Raw genomic sequence first — 19,857 nt, forward strand, 5'->3', positions numbered from 1 at the left:
CCCGCTTCGCCAAGATACACTGTAGCAAACGGAATTATAGCTGCCATAGCTTACTTTACAAGCAATGAGTAGGCTTTTAAACTTTTTAAAAATTAGTAGTCAGCGGACCCCCAAATTATAACTCGTGGACCCCTTAGGAGTTCATGAACCACAGGTTAAGAAACCCTGCTCTACAGAGAAGCAGAGGAGATAGCTCATCTTTTTTGGTAGCCTGACGAGCTGTGTGCAAAGTCAAGCACTTAATGGTAAGAACAGTTTAACAAGGATCAATACCATTTACTCTTTACTCTTTTGCAGGCTGATCGCAGTAAGGATGCCAACTACTAAGCATTTAAAAAACATTTGATAGAGTGGTAGATGGCATGCAATTAAAATTAAAGCTTTCAAAATTTCTGGTAATTTTATCAACATTTTTAAAATGCCTCACCACGAGTGAACCGAAATAAAGTGTTAATAACTTTTATGTCATTTAAATGTAGCAGTATGGAACATAATTCGAAGTTATTTTTCTTAAAAGCTTAGAAAACTGGCAGTCCTGTCAAAGTAGTCACCTGCTCACTCACTTAACTTGGCCAATGACGCTTGACGTTCACAAAAAGAATCAAAAACTATCTACCTACTAATAGATTACAAGAGTTTACATTCCTACCAGTCTTTAATCTAGTCAATCCAAACCCTGATGAGACATAGCTATCACAATAAAAAATTAGGCATAAGACAAAATAAACTATTTTGCTTCTTATTTTCTCAAATATTTGAACAATCTCCAAATAAATGAAACTATAATAGTGAACTTAAATAAATAAGTTATTCTAAAAATATATAAATTTCTGATTAATACTTTTCTTATATCGTCCATGTCATTAAAGCTAATCGCATCAGATGGCTAAGACACCTTTACAGATTAGATGACAATGAACCAAGAAAGTGACTTTTCGAAACCAGATGGAGACCGTAAGAGAGCCGACCACCCATTAGGTGGTTAGATATCTAAGTGATCAGTGCTGGAAGACTATGGTGACTAACAGGGCAAGGTGGTGAAAACTTATTGAGACGGCCTTGGCCTGTAGTTCCAAAGAATACTACTATGAACAAAATTTAAACTTATTGTGACACAAATATTATTGTTATTTATCCCAATAAAAAATATAGAAATGGATTTCTAAAGTATCGCTATTCTAAACAAGGCCATAGCTAAAAAAAAAAAAAATCCTGCAAATTATTTAGATGGGGAAAATAACCTTTATTGATTTTGATAATGTATCAGTGCTGGAAGACTATGGTGACTAACAGGGCAAGATGGTGAAAACTTATTGAGACGGACTTGGCCTGTAGTTCCGAAGAATTATACAATATATTACAATAGATGTTTGTTATTCGCTTTTTTAGAGGAGCAGCCTGCTCTTCAATGCACTCTGTCTTTTCTGTAAAAATAAAACACCATCTCTTAAAAACACTTTTTTATTCATATATTATTTTAAAAAATGTAATTCACTGTTTGAATAATATTTACACAGATTATAGCAATAAAATAATAAACTCTGGTGATTTTACTTCAGAAATAAGACTTTTGTTCACAAAAGGGACATATGAACTTTTGCACCCACTTTGTCATCTTATTAAAAATAAACCACCATCCCTTAAAAACACTCCCTTTTTATTCATATTCCATTTTTAAAAAAATTCACTGTTTAAATAATATTTACACAGATCATAGTCTACGAAATAAAGAAGTAAAATCTGGTGTTTTGACTTCTGAAATAAGATTTAATAAGAATTATATGAACTTTTAAGGACAAAATATTGGCTTGTTTCTTTCAACAGAGCTAGTCTCCATTGTTCCACCCCCTGGTTTAAACAATATGGTTTTACTATGCAATTAGCAGCACAATTAATACACAATAAGTCATAAATTAAAGGGCTAAAACTGTGAAAAAAATAATGATCTTCATAAAATTCTGCCTGGATGCGAAAAGATTTAATTATTAGTTGTCGTTTCTCATGCTTAATTGTTTTTCCATACTTAAATGCAGTTATATTTCTTAAAAAGACGCACGTACAGTTGGAGTATTTATAAACTGAAATATTTATCGATTAGTATATTTATTAAATAATTTAAAATCGGTATATTTTCATATGTATTATAACGGTATTAAAATATCACGTATTAGACTAAAAAATTTAGTAAACCGGTCATGGGCTATCCTTTGTCATTACATAATCTGAAATATAAATTTATTATATGGCTTCGTTACGGTACGCTGATTTATTAGACTCAAGTCTCTCTTCCTTAAACTAATCATAATTTGCAACATTTTTGATATTAAAGTTCTTTGAATAAGAATAACTTAGTTTTAAGAGATGATATGAGATAGGTTAAAGTTGACAGCTGAATAAATAAAATCGTCCAGTTTGATTGTCATACAAGATGCAATACAATGACAGTTTAATAAGAAAATAAACTTAAGAGAGAAAAACTAGTGCAGTGATATTTGACTAAGTTATCCCAATAAATAATTATTTAATAATTAAGTTATACACTTACGCTTTAAACCAATGTTAACAACTTTAGCAGACAAAGTTGACTAAATATGAAATATCAAATCAACAGAAAATATTTTTTTCAAACTCGTATAATTAAAGTTCACAGAAAGAGTTACTAACTTTATTATAAAGAGCCTTATACAGGATTCTGCAATTTATTGGAAACAAAAAAAAGGGAAACGTCCCGCGAATGGAAACTTATAAATTGCGCAGACTCCACTACGTTATCAGCTCCATTGCCGAACTAAAACTTTATGTTTTTTGCCTGCGTGATACCAATATGAGAATGGAGTTGTTCTTTCGCTTGTATCCTCTAGACTCTAGGTACAATTCATGGAATACTAACGAGTCTAATGCCTGGAACTTACTTCAACTTATACTTTGATACAGTTAAAGCATCCATCTAACAATAGATCCAATATTAAAAAAAATTGTTAGTAAAAATGTACTGTGAAGTATTAGATAAAAATAAAGCATTGTAATTCTTAAGAATAAATTCAGTTATTATTATTATAAAATGCAGACGATGTACGAACTCAATATTTAACAATTGTGCAATATTATTGCACGAGCAAATATTTAACGCTAATAGTTCTAGCTGTTTATTTAAGTCGCACTAAAAGCTGCACAATGGGTTATTGGCGACGGTCTGGAAAACATCCCCGTGGGTGATTCGAAGACAAGCCATTACAATTTTATTTCTTTGCGGAGGGGATGACTTCTCCACACACTCTCGATCCCTTCATAGCCTGATCAAAGTGGTCACCCACCCATATACTGACCGCAGTCAACGATGCTTGACTTCCATGTTCAACTGGGAACCGTGTCTTACGATCAGCCCACTGTGGAACTTTTAATACTTAAAAGGAGATAATTTCTTTTTTGGACTCTCTTTTTCTTTATGCCAATTGATTTTCTTCCACAAAGCGGAAGTGATTCCTTTATTAGAAAGGAGGAAGTCTTCGACCTAATAGAAGCTAGTGCTTTCGCCTTGATTTCTTCTAATATTAATTTATTTACTTAATATTTTGTAAAAGATTTGTGACTTTAGAAAAGTGATTTCTTAGAGTATCTTCAGGAAGCAAACTTGAAACATAAAAAATTTAAGGAAATAAAAGGCTTGTATTATAATTATACATTCAATCAATTTGCTTTCCGAACTATGCAATAACTTTTCAAATATTGTATCAAACAACTCGATCACAAGCACATTCACATTTTACTTTTAAAAGCTGGATTATTCTTCATTTTATTTATTTATAAAGGATACAATAGATCAGTTTTTCCCAAAGAGTGGTACGCGTACTCCCAGGGATACGGGAACAAATTAGCGGGGGCACGTGTTCTTATGCGAAATATCTTGGAACAAACGAAAATTTCAAAATATTTTATTTAAAAATAACAAAACTATAGTAGTATGCCTATAGGCATGAAAATGTACGATTACGTATTTTTCTATTGGCTATTTTTTTGCAGAATCAACAGTTAATAATTAATGGTGTCAACAGTCAGTTGTGATTTTTAACTTTTGTGTAGTTTTTTTTTATAGTAAAGGTTTGTTATAAATTCTACTTATTTCGATTATTTTTATAAAATATAATTTCATTCTTCTATCTATCATCCTTCTCACTGATGCAAATAAACTTATTAACTAAACTTTGTACCAAAAAGAAAAATAAACATATTTTTGAAAAAAAATACATTCATTTTTTTTTATTAGTGGTACACAGCGTTACGAAAAACTTAGAAAGGGTACATTAAAGTCCTAAGTTTGGGAACCACTGTAATAGATGATTAACTGAATGTAAACAATGATAAACTTCTTTAAAAAAACTTCAGGCGTATCCCTCTACTATGATTACGAGGTGATGTGTGAACAGGCAAGGAAATTATATTATTGAACTTATATTTACTAGAAAATTATATTATTGAACTTATATTTATTAGAAAATTATATTATTGAACTTATATTTACTAGAAAATTATATTATTGAACTTATATTTACTAGAAAATTATATTATTGAACTTATATTTACTAGAAAATTATATTATTGAACTTATATTTACTAGAAAATTATATTATTGAACTTATATTTACTAGAAAATTATATTATTGAACTTATATTTACTAGAAAATTATATTATTGTGTTCTAGGAAATTATATTGTGATTTGAACTTATATTTACACGTAATTTTACCATTCATAAGAGTTTTCTGTAATTTATAAATTCTAACAGGTTGTGAGCGTAAAAAAAATGTGAGAAAGTTAATGTTAGAACAAATATAAAGTGTTTTGAGCATTATTTGGATATATTTCTATAAAATAGCGACGTTTGTAATTTTTTTGGGGTAGCATCATAACAAACTTGCAGAGTCATCAAAATTCATTTGTTGTTTGTTTCGTTATAAGTTAAATTGAAAGAACTCGTTATATTGAAAACACTTATTTCATGTATAATAATATTGAATGACGTGGCTTTTTCAAGCTTAGGCGAAAAACTCTGTCGGAAGTAGTAATCCGGAAGTTATACGACGACTTATAACCTCTGTGCTTCGCTTTACAAGGTCAACCATCTGTTTTCCTTATCAGGATAAAGAAAGCTGCTTAGAGATGAGATCGAAAAAGCTAATAAAATTTTTATAAATATTTATTTACACACATAAATTGCAATAAAAAAAGGACATAAGTGAGCAATATTGGGAGTTTCTATATCACCCCAGTTCGGTAAACACTGTTTAGCTATGTCTTGTGTGTGTTGTCCATAAATGTAATCAGAGTCAGATTAAGGCAGGAGCATACGGGTTGATGTCCCGAACCCCACATCAGGGGGCTCCCAAATCGAATAGAAAGTTATTTTTTTAGGTTTCTTTATTTAATGAACTTTTTTAAACAAAATATCAGTACGGTGTAAAATCCGTCAGTTTTATGTTAGCTTCTTCATTAATCTATCGTATGAACACAAAAAATCTATATTTCGTAAATCCGTGACTTTCTAATGCGGAGTTCAGCTAAATTTTCGCAATTACGATAGACAAATTTGGCCAATCAGAAGCCTGTATTTTTACCTATCTCAAAATGCGATATGTTTGCAAAAATACAATAGCTTCTGATTGGCTTAATTGAGAAATCATGATTGCAAAAATTTAGCTGAATTCTGCCCTAATGTCAGCAAGAATATGCATTTTTTGCAGGCTAGATGATAAAGTTAACAATCAGAAAACTGCATTTGACATGATGGGCGCTGAATTGTCAGAAAATCGGTAAAATGGACTGAACGATATTTCGTCTGACCATTGGAGGGGGGGGGGGACTTTTATAGCTATTTTAGGTTCTAGTCAATTTTCCTGTTATATATGTATAATGAAGTGAAAATTTAAATACCTCCATAAAGTTAGGTTCTTCATTGCTGAAGTAGAGTGAAGTCCAGTTTATGCCCCGGGCCCCAATTAGGCTAGTCGGGCCCTGAATGTAGTGATGTGCAGAGACAAATGCCCAAAGCAAAAAAAAAGAAGAAAAAAGATTGCGCAAAGAGTCTTCAATCAACGTCAACTAAGTACACTGAAATTTAAAATCTGTCATTAAATTACTAACATCATTATTATTAGGAAATAAATTTTTTTATTTGTTAAATACAATTTGAAATAATATTTTTATTAGGTAATAAGGTTATGAAGAATAAAAAATAAATTTCAAACGAACTTTATAATGAAATTTCAGGTCATTAAAATTTAAATATATCTTACACGTCAGAAATGTTTGGAAAAATAAATTTTTTTTAAAAATTTTATTGGAAGAAATACATTTTTTCCCCTTAATATAAGCATAACTTCCACGAACATTTATGTAAAAATGGCTCCAAAATAAGGATTAAAATTTTTATGAATGTGCATAGATTTATTACAATGTATTTTTTCCCCTTAATTTTAATGTTTTGTTTCCCGCTTTTAGATATTACATTATTTCCCTCATCTTTTTAGTGTCATCTATTCTTCCCCGCGCATTCCTACGCCTCTGCACAATTGTGCAGAGGCGTAGGAATGCGCGGGAAATTATGTCATTTAAATGACATAATTTAATATTTACTTTTATATTTGCTTATAGGATCAAATTCATAGCGCACGGGAAATTTAATTATGTTGAAATTAACTTTTTAAACTATGCGATTAAATCTACAGCATGTGCTGCTTACATATTAGAAGATGCTATCATTTTATTTCTGCGTTGTGGCTCCGTACAAAGTTTGCATCCTTCTCACATTTTAAGTTAGAAATTATATTATAAGTTAGACTTTATTTACGTGTTCAAGTATATTTCTTTTTAACATTTCTTAATCTAGAAATTAATTACTGGCTCAACCTAATGGAAGTGTGTATTATTTTTAGCATTCTTTAAAAAAAAAAAAAAAAAATTAGGTTCCAGCGCTTCTTAAGTGAATCATACAGCATGCAATAAAACTTTCTTTCCTCCGAATTAAGATCCAATAGTTTCTCAAAATTTTATTGGTTGAGATGACGACTGCAAAGTAAATATTTTTTCATTCTGAAAAATACAATTAACAGTAAAAAGTCGTTCGAATCACCTGCCTTTTTAGAATATTTCAGTTCTGTGGATCGAGAGATGAGAATGGAGACTGTATGGTTCGTTTTGTTTTTGATGTTGTGCGGATCTGTGGTTGGAGAAAATAATAAATTGATTGTTTTTATGGTGGATGGATTCCGATGGGATTACTGGGACTTTCCTGGACTCAAACTTAAGGCATATCCGCAGTTCCTAACGTATGGAGTAAAGCCACCTTACATCAATCCTGTTTTCCCTTCTCTGTCGTACCCAAACATCAACAGCTTTGTTACAGGTTATTGCATTTGATTATTTCACTCTCATATATAACAAACCGACGTCTTCTAGTCCCCTAAAATCTCTCTGTATATAAATATTAGTCTGTTTGTATGTCCTATATAAAGCCCTAAAACATCCGCCATCCGACCAAGAGCTATTAAATTTGTCATACTTATAGTTCGAAGCACGGAGAAGGTAAACTAGCGACATTTGAACATTCTACGACGAACCGTTCGAGCGGGATGAGCGAAAAAGAAAACTTGCTTTTCTGACTAGCTAAGCAGTAGTCATTGTTTTAAATTAAACTATAGATATTTAAAAGATAACATCAGTAATATTTACTAGCTTATAGCTCTATTTGATAAAAAGGAGTTTATTTAATGTTCTATAATATTTTTTATTCCCTTTGTCTGATAACTTCAATGCACGACGTTAATGAGGTAACATTGGAATCAAACTTCCTCAAATAAGTATTTCTGAAGGTTTTTCAAACCACGTGCTTATTTTGTTAATAGAAACTCTTTTAAAACGTGTTTTTATGAAAGTAAATTATTTAAAATCAATGGTAATTGATGAACATTGAAATAAAAGAAATAAATTCTGTACTAAAAAATTAAATTTATGAAGTTCCGGTTTCCGGTGATAAGTCGTTTAGAGCAGTGTTCCCCAAGCCCCGGTCCGCGGACCGGTACCGGTACGTGGATCAAATGGTACCGGGCCTCCCATTTCATTGAAACTGAATTTATACCCCAAATTAAAAATATCTGTGTTCCATTAAAATTTTATTTATTTTTAAAAAAAGGGGCCCCCGAAGGTAGTGACATAAATTTTTGTAATGTATCATTGTCTCCGATTGCCCCCTGATGGAACCGTCTCATTGCAAAGAAACAAGCTTAGGGTTCGCATTGATTTAACATTCTAGTAAGTTAAAATGCTAAATCACTTCATATTTATTTTTTGGTGTAATTGTATTTTGTTTTGAAGACATGCTTAAATACAATTAAATTAAAATTAATATGATATAAATTAATATTAATATATGTAATTAAAATATTATATATTAAAATTAATATATGTAGTTAAAAATGATCTAAAATATGAACAATCAAAGTCCCCCCCCCACCATGCGGGCCGTGGTAAAACTATCAAACGTTGACAGGTCCGCGGTGATAAAAAGTTTGGGGAACACTGGTTTAGAGGAACCGGAAAAAATCGCTATACTATTATTGATACAATAATACTTAATTAATTTTGGAAATGCGTATTACTTGAAATTTAAAAAAAAAAAAAAAAAAAAAAACTTTACTGTGTACTAAGAAGCAATATTAATGGAGAACTTAATAGATTATGGAACCATAGAAAATCGTCATATGCAGATGATGCTTAATTAATTTTAGTAATTGGTGCAGTTTTAATAGAATTCTGAAACAGATTTTCTCTAGTTTCAGAAAATATTTTTTTCCAATGGTAACAAAGATAGTGCATTAATATTTTAATGAATTACAGTAAAAAGAACATTTTTTCCCACTACTGCTTAAATATTTAAACGGTTTATTAACCGAAATTTAAAGAGATAGAGAAATGGTCATGTTCTAAAGTCCTAATCTAAGTTTTATAAGAATTTTATTTGCTTTAAAAGTTTCGCCTTTAGCTTGCTAACACTGATAAATTGTATTTCGCACAAAAATTAAATGTTGAATGATTATATAAATAGGTACCAAACATACTAATATAGGTATAAAGTATTATGTTGATATGTTTGGTAATTATTAAAACTGCACCAATACTGAGCAATTTTAATACAGATACTGTGGAAATAAATGTCTTACGGCCCCTCGAAAGAGATATATACTAGAGAAAATTACTTGATAGTGGGAAGTTGGTCGCGAGCAATAGCATGATGCCAAGTGACGCTGAATACAGTTAAACTTTGTTCTAATGGGATGAACGACAATTGCTTAATTTAATAATGTAAAGCCACCGGGTAGGGTTACAAACAATAATAAATAAAAAGAATTTAAACTACTCTAGCGTTGCCGACTGTGCTTGATTTTGTAGTGTTTTTCAGTACTAATTTATTGATTCTTTTCTTCTTATTCATCTCGTACGAAGAGGAGTTTACTGATATTAAAAAAAATATATGAATGTTAGGAATTGTAAATATTTAAAGGAGGTCAAAAAACATTAAAAAAATTTGTCATATCATTGTTGAGTTTTGGGTATAGAAGATTTTTATTTTTATTTTCCTCTTACTAACAATAGTGTAACAGTTATTCTGTTTTATAATATTGAAGTGATAGCTAAAACGAGAAAATATCTACCACTCTTCAATATTTGTTCCTTTCCATTTTTCATTGTTTTGTTTGAACTTTGCCTTCCTAAAAAATTTAAACAAAATATAATCTCAATGAATTATGTGTAGTACTATGTTATGTTTTAAGAAAGAAAGACAAAAGTTAAATTATTATCATAATTTGTATCTTAAATTGCTAGACCCTTATCTCTAACAAAAATGCATTTGAATTGATTTAAATGACAAATTGGGTTAGTAAGAGCCACACAAAAAATACGTTACTGCATGCCTTTTAAATAAGACAACTTTACATACATGAGACATAACATGACTTGCATCGTTTATTTTACGGGTGTTTTAGATTTTATGTCATACCAAAACACAAAATTAACATTTTCAAACATATTTTTTAAATTTTATCTAACTGTTTCTTAAACATTTAATATTCGCGTCACAACAACATAAAAATAAATGATTTAAATCGAAGTTTTAATTATAACTTCGATATTATCTACTTTCATTCGATTTATACATCTACTTGGATTAAAGCAATGATTCAGAGACCTATAAACATTTATGACAATTTCATTTTTCAGATGAAAGTTTGTGACATGTTTTATTGTTTCATCTGTGGTTTATCTGTTTTCTTTATATCCTGACTTTAATAGGAAAGTGCAAAATTGACTTCTTTCGAGAACAGAAGAGATACAATGCAAAATGAATATAGCATCACAATCGTATAAGTAAAGTTTTAATATATGATTTGAAACTATTATGATAATTAGTTTCAATGATTACATCTTTATTAGCATAATATTTCTTCGAGCATAAATTAATTAATAAATCGTAAATGATTAATAAATCGCGTTTAATTAACATTGCGTTAATATACACAAAACTGAAAGGCATGTACTAAAATTTACCAAATTTAAGATTATTTCAATTTTTTTTCTTATTATTGATTGCTTTATTGTTGACTTTTAATTATTCAACTAAACAGATCACTTTTTATTTAAAAAAAATTAACTCCTCCGAAAGAAAGATTAAGTGTACAGTTTCATTTGGCGCCGACAATAGTTCTATTGATTATAGATCGAGGTTAAGACATGATGTTCAAGATTTGTCTCAATCATGCAATTTTCACAATGAATCGGCATTTTAAGATAAAACTTTTTTCTTCTTTCAACTAACGTTGGTTTCGTATTAATAAGTTTTATAGAAACAAGTTTTAAAATCGTAACTTATAAATTTATAAACTATAAACGTAACTTATAAACGTCACACTAGAGCTGCACAATGGGCTATTGGCGTCGATCTGGGAAACAGAATCTCTGCGAATCTCTGGGGAAAATCCTCTGCAGAGGGGATGGCTCCCCCCGTTTTGGTAGCCCAGCGACCTGAAAGCGAAGTCGAGCACTTTACGATAGAGGAGTTTAGTGATGACCGATACCGCGCACCCACAGTCCCTACGCAGGCTGGTTGAAGTGGTTATCCACTCGCTTACTGACCGCAGCCAGTGTTGCTTGACTTCGGTGATCTAGTGGAAACCGTGTTTTTACGATCATTCCATTAAGGGAGGAACTAACAGTAACATACAGTTAAACTCATTTTCTATAGAATAGAGCTGTAAGATAGCGATCATTACTAATGTTATCTTATAAATGATAAGATAAAGTGTTGGTAGTTTTAATTTCTTCAATGCCCAATGTAATCTTATGAAGAAAAAAAAATTTCCTTTTTCATAATTTTTTTGAGGATAAAAATAAATAAAAAATAACCTTTTCAAATTCTGGACCAATCACTATTGATTAAGATTCGAGTATTGAATTCATCTTTGGTTTTAGGGGTATTTTTTGTTTCCCTTCTTGCCCATTATATGTCCAATCTGTTCGTAAATAAAGTTTTGGTTTAAATTTGTAATAGTAAAAGTTTTATAACTCTGATTCAAAATTCTAAAATAATCGAAAAATTCGACTTTAAAATGACTCTTTATTTATTAGTTCTTTACTTGCTTGTAATTTAGAGTTCGTAAACAAGTGGTAAAGATTTTTTTATTATTTTTTAAAGGAAGATATGAAATTTAAAAAAAAAAAAAATCAGAATATAAGCTGAAATTTTCTAATTTCGGATATAGATACATTATTTAGATTTATAAAAATATTCTAATTGTGTGAAATATAATAAATTGTGAATAAGTAATCCCAAGAAACTAAAGCGGTAAGATATTACGTGATTAAAAACTTCATTTGTTTCAAAAATTTATAAATAGGAAATAAAAGTCGACATGTTTCGAGCACTCAAAACAGGCCCCCATTTTCAAGACTTGTCAGACGAGTCTTGAAAACAGGTGCCTGTTTTTGAGAGCTGGACTTTTATTTCCTATTTATATATTTTGGAAGTGAGTGAGGTTTTTAATCAGGTTATAATGAAATGTAATTTTTTTATTTTAACTTTACTACCACTTTTTAATTTTTTTCCCGATACATACTAGCTCTGATAAAAATTTTAAATTTAAGGAGTTAAATCTTCATGTAATTTGTATTTTTAAACATTAAAGAATCAAAATAAACATAAATGAATTATACAATTTTTTTTGTAAAAAAAAATTAAAGTATTGGAATAAGATGTTATGCGATTGAATATGTAAGAATATTTTTTTTTTGAACACTAAAATTCAATTATAAATGAAGAATAAAAAGTTTCGTTATATGTTTATAGCATTGTCTTTAGATTTGATCGCAGAATAGAATAAACAAGTTTTTGGCTATTTTTCCTCCCACATTAAGCCCCAGTAGACTTGGTTCGTTTCTCTTCCGCAACTTTGTTTGTAAAAGCAACTTCTTGTAGCTTTTTCCCTATAAATTTTCAATTTGGTTAAGATCCAGTAGCTGCAAACAGTAATATAATTTTGCGTTGCTCCAATCAGATCTAAAAATGAATTTGATGTATGAGATGAAGCTGAATTTTGTTCGAAAATGAAATCTTTCTCAAACAAGTCTTCTGATGAAATAATCATAGAAGATCTTGATATATTGTTCTTGCTTCTAATGCTACTTACCAATACCGGCAAGCGAATTTAAGGCAGAGGGTACGTTTCTTGTTTTTCAGTGGCGCCATCTATGGTCAACCCGTTTATAGGGCGGACCCATTTATACACTTATAGAAATAAGGTGAACCGGGTGTCATCGGGATTCCCTTAAGCATCGGGATAACCATGGGAGGTTTTCGTGGTTTTCCTCTCCATGTAACGCAAATGCAGGCTAGTTCCATTAAAAAGTCCTCGACGAAGGTAAATTAAACCCTCTCTAAATTTCTCTCTAGGAGTTCCGTTGTCTTCTGGATTGGGTTCAAAATTGCATAGCTATGGAGTTGAACATTAGTAGTCATAAACCCTAAAAATTGGGTCGGCTGTTTGCCGACGGTTATAATATAAAATAAAATCTCCTATTCAGTAACCCCGGTGATAGTGATTTGTCATGAGAACATGTAGGACTTTGTGACCCCACAGATTTAACGTGCACCTGCTACCATTTACTACACGAGGAGTCTTCGGCTGATATATTTCTGAATTATTTACAGATTAAAATTATTAATTATATAATTATTTAGAAATATTTATTTCTAAAATTTCCACTCTTCCGATACTGTTATAAGATCTTGCAAGCGCTTGATTGAGAAAAAATTCAAATCATTGCAGTTACATGATATACATCATACATGATTGATTTTTACTTTGTCGGTGTAAGCGATAAATTTATAGTTTTATTAATTCTAGAACACCGAGTGAAAACGTCTATTTTAGTTTGAAACAAGTTAAATTCCAAGCATAAAACACTGAATATATATATATATATATATATATATATATATATATATATATTTAAATGATCGTCAGCAGTAAATTTAAAATTTTCAAAAGGTAATCGTTAATTATTAAAAATAAATAATCTTAACAATAAATACCAATTAAAATAAATATTTTAGAATTTAGAAATAATTTTAATTATTATCTTTGAAAAATGAGCAAATAATTTAACATCGTAATTTGATTGGACATAAATTCTCTACAAAATTATCGTTTGCATTAGATAATAATTAAAGTGTTTCATTTTCATCAAGCGTGAAAAAAAAAATTTGTTCTAATATTTTTGAATCAGAATCGCATTATTTAAGAATTTTTTAGTAACTTGTACAAATTGTGTTTTTTGCCGTTGTACATGAATCTAAATATACACATACAAATTTCAGGTCTGTATCCAGAGAATCATGGATTCGTTGAGAACTATTTGTGGGACAAGAAGACGAATGAGTTCTTTCAAATGATTCCCCTAGAAAACACAACAGATCCAATGTGGTGGCAAGAAGCAGAACCCATTTGGATAACTGCTGAGAAGCAGAAAAAAAATGCAGCCGTGTACTTTTGGGCAGGCTGTGAGGTTGGTAGACACAACCTCCACCCCACAATCTGCGAACGACATCGGTACGACCCGCCAACTAAGGAAGGTAAGAACGACGTGAAAGAGAGAATAGACGATGTCTTGGAAATGTTCCATCCATCCCCAGCTCTTGGCTACGATAGGCTGGACCTTGCAATGATATATCTTCCATGGGTGGACTGGGCTGGTATGTATATTTCATTAGAATAAATTACTTTATATGGAAAAGCTTTCAAAATATACGTGTAAATCGTAACTCTGAGTTGTTATCCCAAAAGCGGTGTTCGTATACTCTAAGAAGCTTCATATAATCAACACGAGTTTGCCTTCTAAATATTGATGCTTTTTTTTTTTTAATATAGTTATTAAACTATTTGATACCGAATTCTTTTGCTGTGATTATATGAAATATAACTTGCAGTTTCTGCTCAGAATACTCTTAAAGTTTTCAATAGAATAATAGAGTTCAATAGAATAGAAGTTAAATCAATTTCAGTTCAATAGAAGTTAAATCCTAAGAAAATATAAAAGTACCCACATTTTAACAATTTCTGATACCCATATTTTAACGATCTCTGTCATAATGGGATACCTGCAAGTGACGTAGTGTGAGTATCTCGATCCTGATTGGCTGTTGAAACGTGGCGTTTTTGTACGTTAGCAACTGTTCTTTTCATTCTATTTCGAGTAAAACAAGCCCATCAAGTATCAATTCTTTTAAGTGACAGATTCTATATTATTTCACAATGATTCTTTCTCAAATATTTCTATTCGTTCACCATTTATTTCTTACTTAACTCAAAGACAGGCACGAAACCATTTAGAACATAAACAAACTAATTATACATTGAAGTTGCCAGGTACACAAAACAAAAATATATCACGGTTACAATAAAATATATAAACAAATTATAAATCTTAGTTAAAAAAAAGGCATAGACGAGAAAGAATTATATTTCAGCAATTTCGATGTGCGATACGGCAATATATCTAATTAACTTCACGTTAATTAGCATTCTAACGTATGTGGGAAAACTTAGTCGTACGTCATAGATTACATGTATGAGTATACGTTATCTTTCTTCTTCTCAAAGAAAAAAAAAATCAGAAAAAGACGCTACAACTACATGAGGGCCGAAAAAAGTACCATCAAATTTACACAACCCTTCCAAACGCCAGTCATTACGTAAGTAAAATCCAAACTAATTCGGATTTTTCTTCATTCGATACCGTTGTCTATAGAGACTAGAAGAATCGTAATTAAAAAAATTGGTGGTTAAAATGTAAAAAAAATTTCCCAAGAGCCATTTTGTCAGCCTAGGAATTCACAGAAGCTCCACAATTTTGAGACAAAAGTAGGTATTCAGAAACGAGCTGCTACCCATCAATCTGAAACTTGATGGGCTTAAAGTCATCACTGAGGTTTGAACTCTTGTCATACAATACACAGTGATAGCTCACAGTGCTTTATCTCCAGTGCCATCGAGATTTAAAATTGGTGAAAATGGTAAGATTTGTTGAAATATGCTGAAGGAGCCTGCGAACCATTCTCCCGGAGAACGCAACTGATAATCAAAGTTTCTCAATCCCATCATGCTTTGTACAATGCTTTATGAACTTCCCACGTGTTTCGATCTTTAGCTCATATCTGGGGATTATCCCGGAACTACTTCATTGTTTTTGCTCAACATTCATCATCTTCAATATCAATGAAAGAAGGGCGGGCCGTAAATATAGTCTTAAGCACCTAGATATAGGCATATGCTTATGCATTGAAAAAAAAAAGTTTTTATTCCTGGGACATGAAGTGTCTGACGACAGGCCTCTTGACACCAGTAAAGAATTGCTCTAAATAGCTAAAATCACATTTTAAAAATTTAACCTCCGTTATTATTATTTAGTTCTGGAAAATTTCTTATTTCACTCATTTAGAAATGTACTATAGTTTGTCTACGGTAAGAACTCCCCCCACCACAAAGGAGGATGGCTTCACTTCACTCTAGGGCTAACACAAAAGAAAAATATTTCCTTTCTCTCGCCGTCCGAGCCAAAACTAATCCTAAACAATGACCCCAAACCCCTATCTGAATTAGTTATACTTCGTTACCATAGCCACCGACACAGGTTCAGACGAATGTGGTTCTTACTTTAGATATACTATAAAACTAAAGTTTAATTCATCCTTTTTATAACTGAATCTGATTAAACTGGTTTCTTAAAAATGTGGGTTAATTATTGTAGGCCACTACAGGGGAGTTGATTCAGTTGACATGAAGAATGCAATAATGGATATCGACGACGTTCTTGATTATCTCCTTAACGGACTGAAAAAGAAAAAACTACAAGAGAAGGTAAATTACATTTTTTTTTACACTGGTATTCAATCTAAATAGAACATTCAGAATGGGGAGGTTTTCTCCAGAACTACAGCGAAGAGATCTTAATGAAATTTGGTTTGAACATAGGTTGATAAAGTATAAAATGTAACTATGCAACGGTTGTGATAGCATCTAACTTTCTGGATACGGTGCAAGGTGTAAAACAGTGATTACACAATTGAATAGTATTATGTTATGAACTTCGCGCGCCTGTAAGCTGGCAGATTTATTTATCTTAACTAGCTTAGTTCTAAATCAATTTTACTTTAGCTAGCATTTATTGTCATAAACTAAATCCAAAAAGGCCCAGAAATATAGTAATTAATAATTAGATGACTAACTTATCGATGGCGAACTGGACAAGTTAGTTGCTGGACATTACTAAGTTTGTCAAATCAATAAATTAAGATAATAAAAGAACTCCTTCTCAGCCAATTTGAATGTAATTTTCTTATTGATAATAAATTAATAATCAATAAGAAAACGCAAATTTAGCATTAAATTAAGATAACTTAGGTGCATAAAAGTATAGTGGTTCCAAAACGTTCACGATACGTCATGAAAGCGTTTATACGTCATCAAACGTCATGAAAGCGGTTTAGAGGCGTATTAGGCTTTGGTAGCTGTACAATTCTTAACTATTTCGGTATGCCTTGCCTCCTCTCCTAGTTTGTATCCGTTGTATGGACCTTACACTTTGATTTCATAGTCGAAATAAGTCATTTTTATAATTCCTTTGACTCCTTGACCTACTCTTTTAACAATGATTGGATGGTGGTCGACGAGAGAGAGTACGAGTTCCAATTTTCTTTCTCAGAGCGTCGAGGTCTGGGGAACTGGCAGGTCCCTTTTCAGAAACCATCAAATCGGCCCAGTCCTCTATGTGGCTGAGTTATTGTCTGCTGAAATGAAATCAAAGTGAACTGCATTCTTGAGAAATCAAGCATGGAACTCGAAAACTTTCGTTCCTGTAGTTAACATCAGTCAAAGTACCCTTTTCTAAAACGTGCACAGATGTGCAACGATTCAATCTCATACCTGCCCAGTCTATCAAATTTCCACTACCTAATGGACAGGATCATTGGGCAGCAGATGTCTGATTCATACTTTCCTATAGATAGTATCTTGACCAAAGAGCCATATAGAGCTTAGAAAATTTTCTAGTCTTCTAAGCTGGTTTAAAAATGCAGCTTTAAAAATTATAATAAAATGAAAATTCAAAGAACTATTCTCTTAAGTAGGATTGAAAAGAAACAATGATTCTACTTTTGCCACAGCAAAAATGAAATCTTGAAGGTGCAACACTTTTGAAAGACGTGAGGGGGTGATTTTAGGTGGAGATAGAAAATAATTGTGTAATTGGTGAGTAATTGGCGACTAATTATTGGCGAATAATTGCGTAATTGGCGACTTTCGTTACTGTCAGACAAAAATTAATTTTTTTTCTTCCTTTTCTGTCAATATGAAATATTAGTTCTTAAAATTTCTATTTTATTTCATGTATAGTTTTGTGTTTAATTTTGTTTATCTGGAAAGTGACTAAGCTTTCGATCAGCGATAAAAATTTTACTTGTGCTATTTATAGTTGTAAATTGTGTTGACATAAGACGCAGATATCCAGTTGAAGTTTGAGCTCTCAGAAAGTAATCTAAATTTTAAACCTGATACAGGTACTGTTATTAATTATAAGTTCTTTACGGCCCCACGCAATAGAGTAGAATCATTAAAATATCTTGATCAGCAGTCTTAAAGGGCAAAATGCGATAAAATTAATAGTTTTCATTTAAATGTTAACGGGTCTTATTTAACAAAAAAATTTGTCTGTAACAGAACGACTTTAACAAAGAATAGTAGTAAAATGACAAGAATAGTAGTAAAAGAACAGTCAACGTAAAATAAGTGCTGACGTAACAAGATGGAATATAACTTTTAAATTTTATGAAACAAAGAAATGCGTTTCTCATCTTTTTTTTTTTTAAACAAAAAATAATTTGTATGGATTCTAGTTGATTTCGGAATAAAGTTGCAGAAAGAGTTTACCAATGTCAGAATGTTTGAGTTACGAAAGTCCATTGAACTCGAAAAAATTTAAATGTAAATTTTTTTATATTTATTAATTTTTTCAGTTTTCCATGAGAATATCTGATAACAATTTCAATACCAATAAATCTTGTAAAATGCAAACAAGTTTAATCTAACTTATTTTTCTTCCAAATATTTATTATGCAATAAAAAAATTACAAATTGGTGATATTTTGAAATGAATTTAATACTAAAATGTAACAAATAACAAAAGTTGAAGAAAAAATCACTCATTTATTAGCCGTATAATAATAGCATGGCATTTCAAATTTTTCGAATACTGCACAATTAACAAACATCGTTACGTTTTGAAAGAGTTCTCTAGGAAAAACATCTTTATAAGCAGAAACTGTCCTAAATATTAACTAGTTTATCATTTGAAGCCTTTGAAAATCATTCTTTTAAGTCACTAGTTCATTTTTATTTTCAAAAATTCTTTTTTTTTTCGCTACCAAAATGAAATCGACTCATTCATATCAATACTATAATTTTCAACATCGAACTCTCAAAATGTTTTAAGCACACTCTTTTCTAAAATATATTATTCTCTATCAGTATATTCTTTCATCGTTAAACAGTATCTTTACGTTACATTTCCAAAGCATTCTCTTGACCCAACATCTTTACTAGCGGAAACAGTCGTCTTAAAATCATCCGGCTTATCATTCAGTCTTTGCAAGCGTCTCACTTATATCAATACTATAACTTCCAATACCGAACTTTCTAAATGTTTCAAGCATTTTCCTTTTTTAAAAAACGATCATTCTCTATCCATATATTCTTTCATCATTAACCAACATCTCAACTTTTCCAAAGCATTCTCTTGACCCAACATCTTTACAAACGGGAACAGTCGTCTTAAAAGTCATCCGGCTTATCACTCAAAGTCATTGAAAGCATCTCACTTATATCAATACTATAATTTCCAATACTAAACTTTCTAAATGTTTCAAGCATATTCCTTTTTCAAAAACGATCATTCTCTATTCATATATTCTTTCATCATTAACCAACATCTTAACTTTTCCAAACCATTCTCTTGACCCAACATCTTTACAAACGGTAACAGTCATCTTAAAAATCATCCGGCTTATCATTCAAAGTCTTTGAAAGCATCTCACTTATATCAATATCATAATTTCCAACACCGAACTTTCTAAATATTTCAAGCATATTCCTTTTTTCAAAACGATCATACTCTATCCATATATTCTTTCATCATTAACCAACATCTCAACTTTTCCAAAGCATTCTCTTGACCCAACATCTTTACAAACGGGAACAG

At 30.9% G+C, this 19,857-nt stretch overlaps 2 protein-coding genes across 3 annotated transcripts in view; one reads left to right on the forward strand and one right to left on the reverse strand.

Annotated features, from left to right (window-relative positions):
• Positions 1-3,093, reverse strand: part of LOC107444233 (cubilin) — a 49,355-nt gene extending 46,262 nt beyond the window's left edge. Inside the window, exon 1 of one of the 2 annotated variants that reach the window (XM_071179477.2) lies at positions 2,665-3,093. The gene's annotated coding sequence lies outside the window, so the exon portion shown is untranslated. Of the gene's footprint in view, positions 1-2,545 lie in introns of both variants that reach the window. The other variant, XM_043052838.3, reaches the window with a different exon arrangement.
• A 3,687-nt stretch (positions 3,094-6,780) lies between these two features.
• LOC107447269 (glycerophosphocholine cholinephosphodiesterase ENPP6) overlaps positions 6,781-19,857 on the forward strand; it is a 41,031-nt gene continuing 27,954 nt past the window's right edge. The window contains exons 1-3 of the mRNA XM_071179476.2: positions 6,781-7,399; positions 13,925-14,299; positions 16,354-16,463. Coding sequence (XP_071035577.2) covers positions 7,165-7,399; positions 13,925-14,299; positions 16,354-16,463 — 720 coding nt within the window. The 5' untranslated portion in view covers positions 6,781-7,164. The remainder of the gene's footprint in view (positions 7,400-13,924; positions 14,300-16,353; positions 16,464-19,857) is intronic.

Source organism: Parasteatoda tepidariorum, chromosome 1 (genome assembly GCF_982258835.1).
Source record: "Parasteatoda tepidariorum strain Cologne lab strain chromosome 1, Ptep-v5.0, whole genome shotgun sequence".
In the NCBI taxonomy this organism is placed as follows: Eukaryota; Metazoa; Arthropoda; class Arachnida; order Araneae; family Theridiidae; genus Parasteatoda; species Parasteatoda tepidariorum.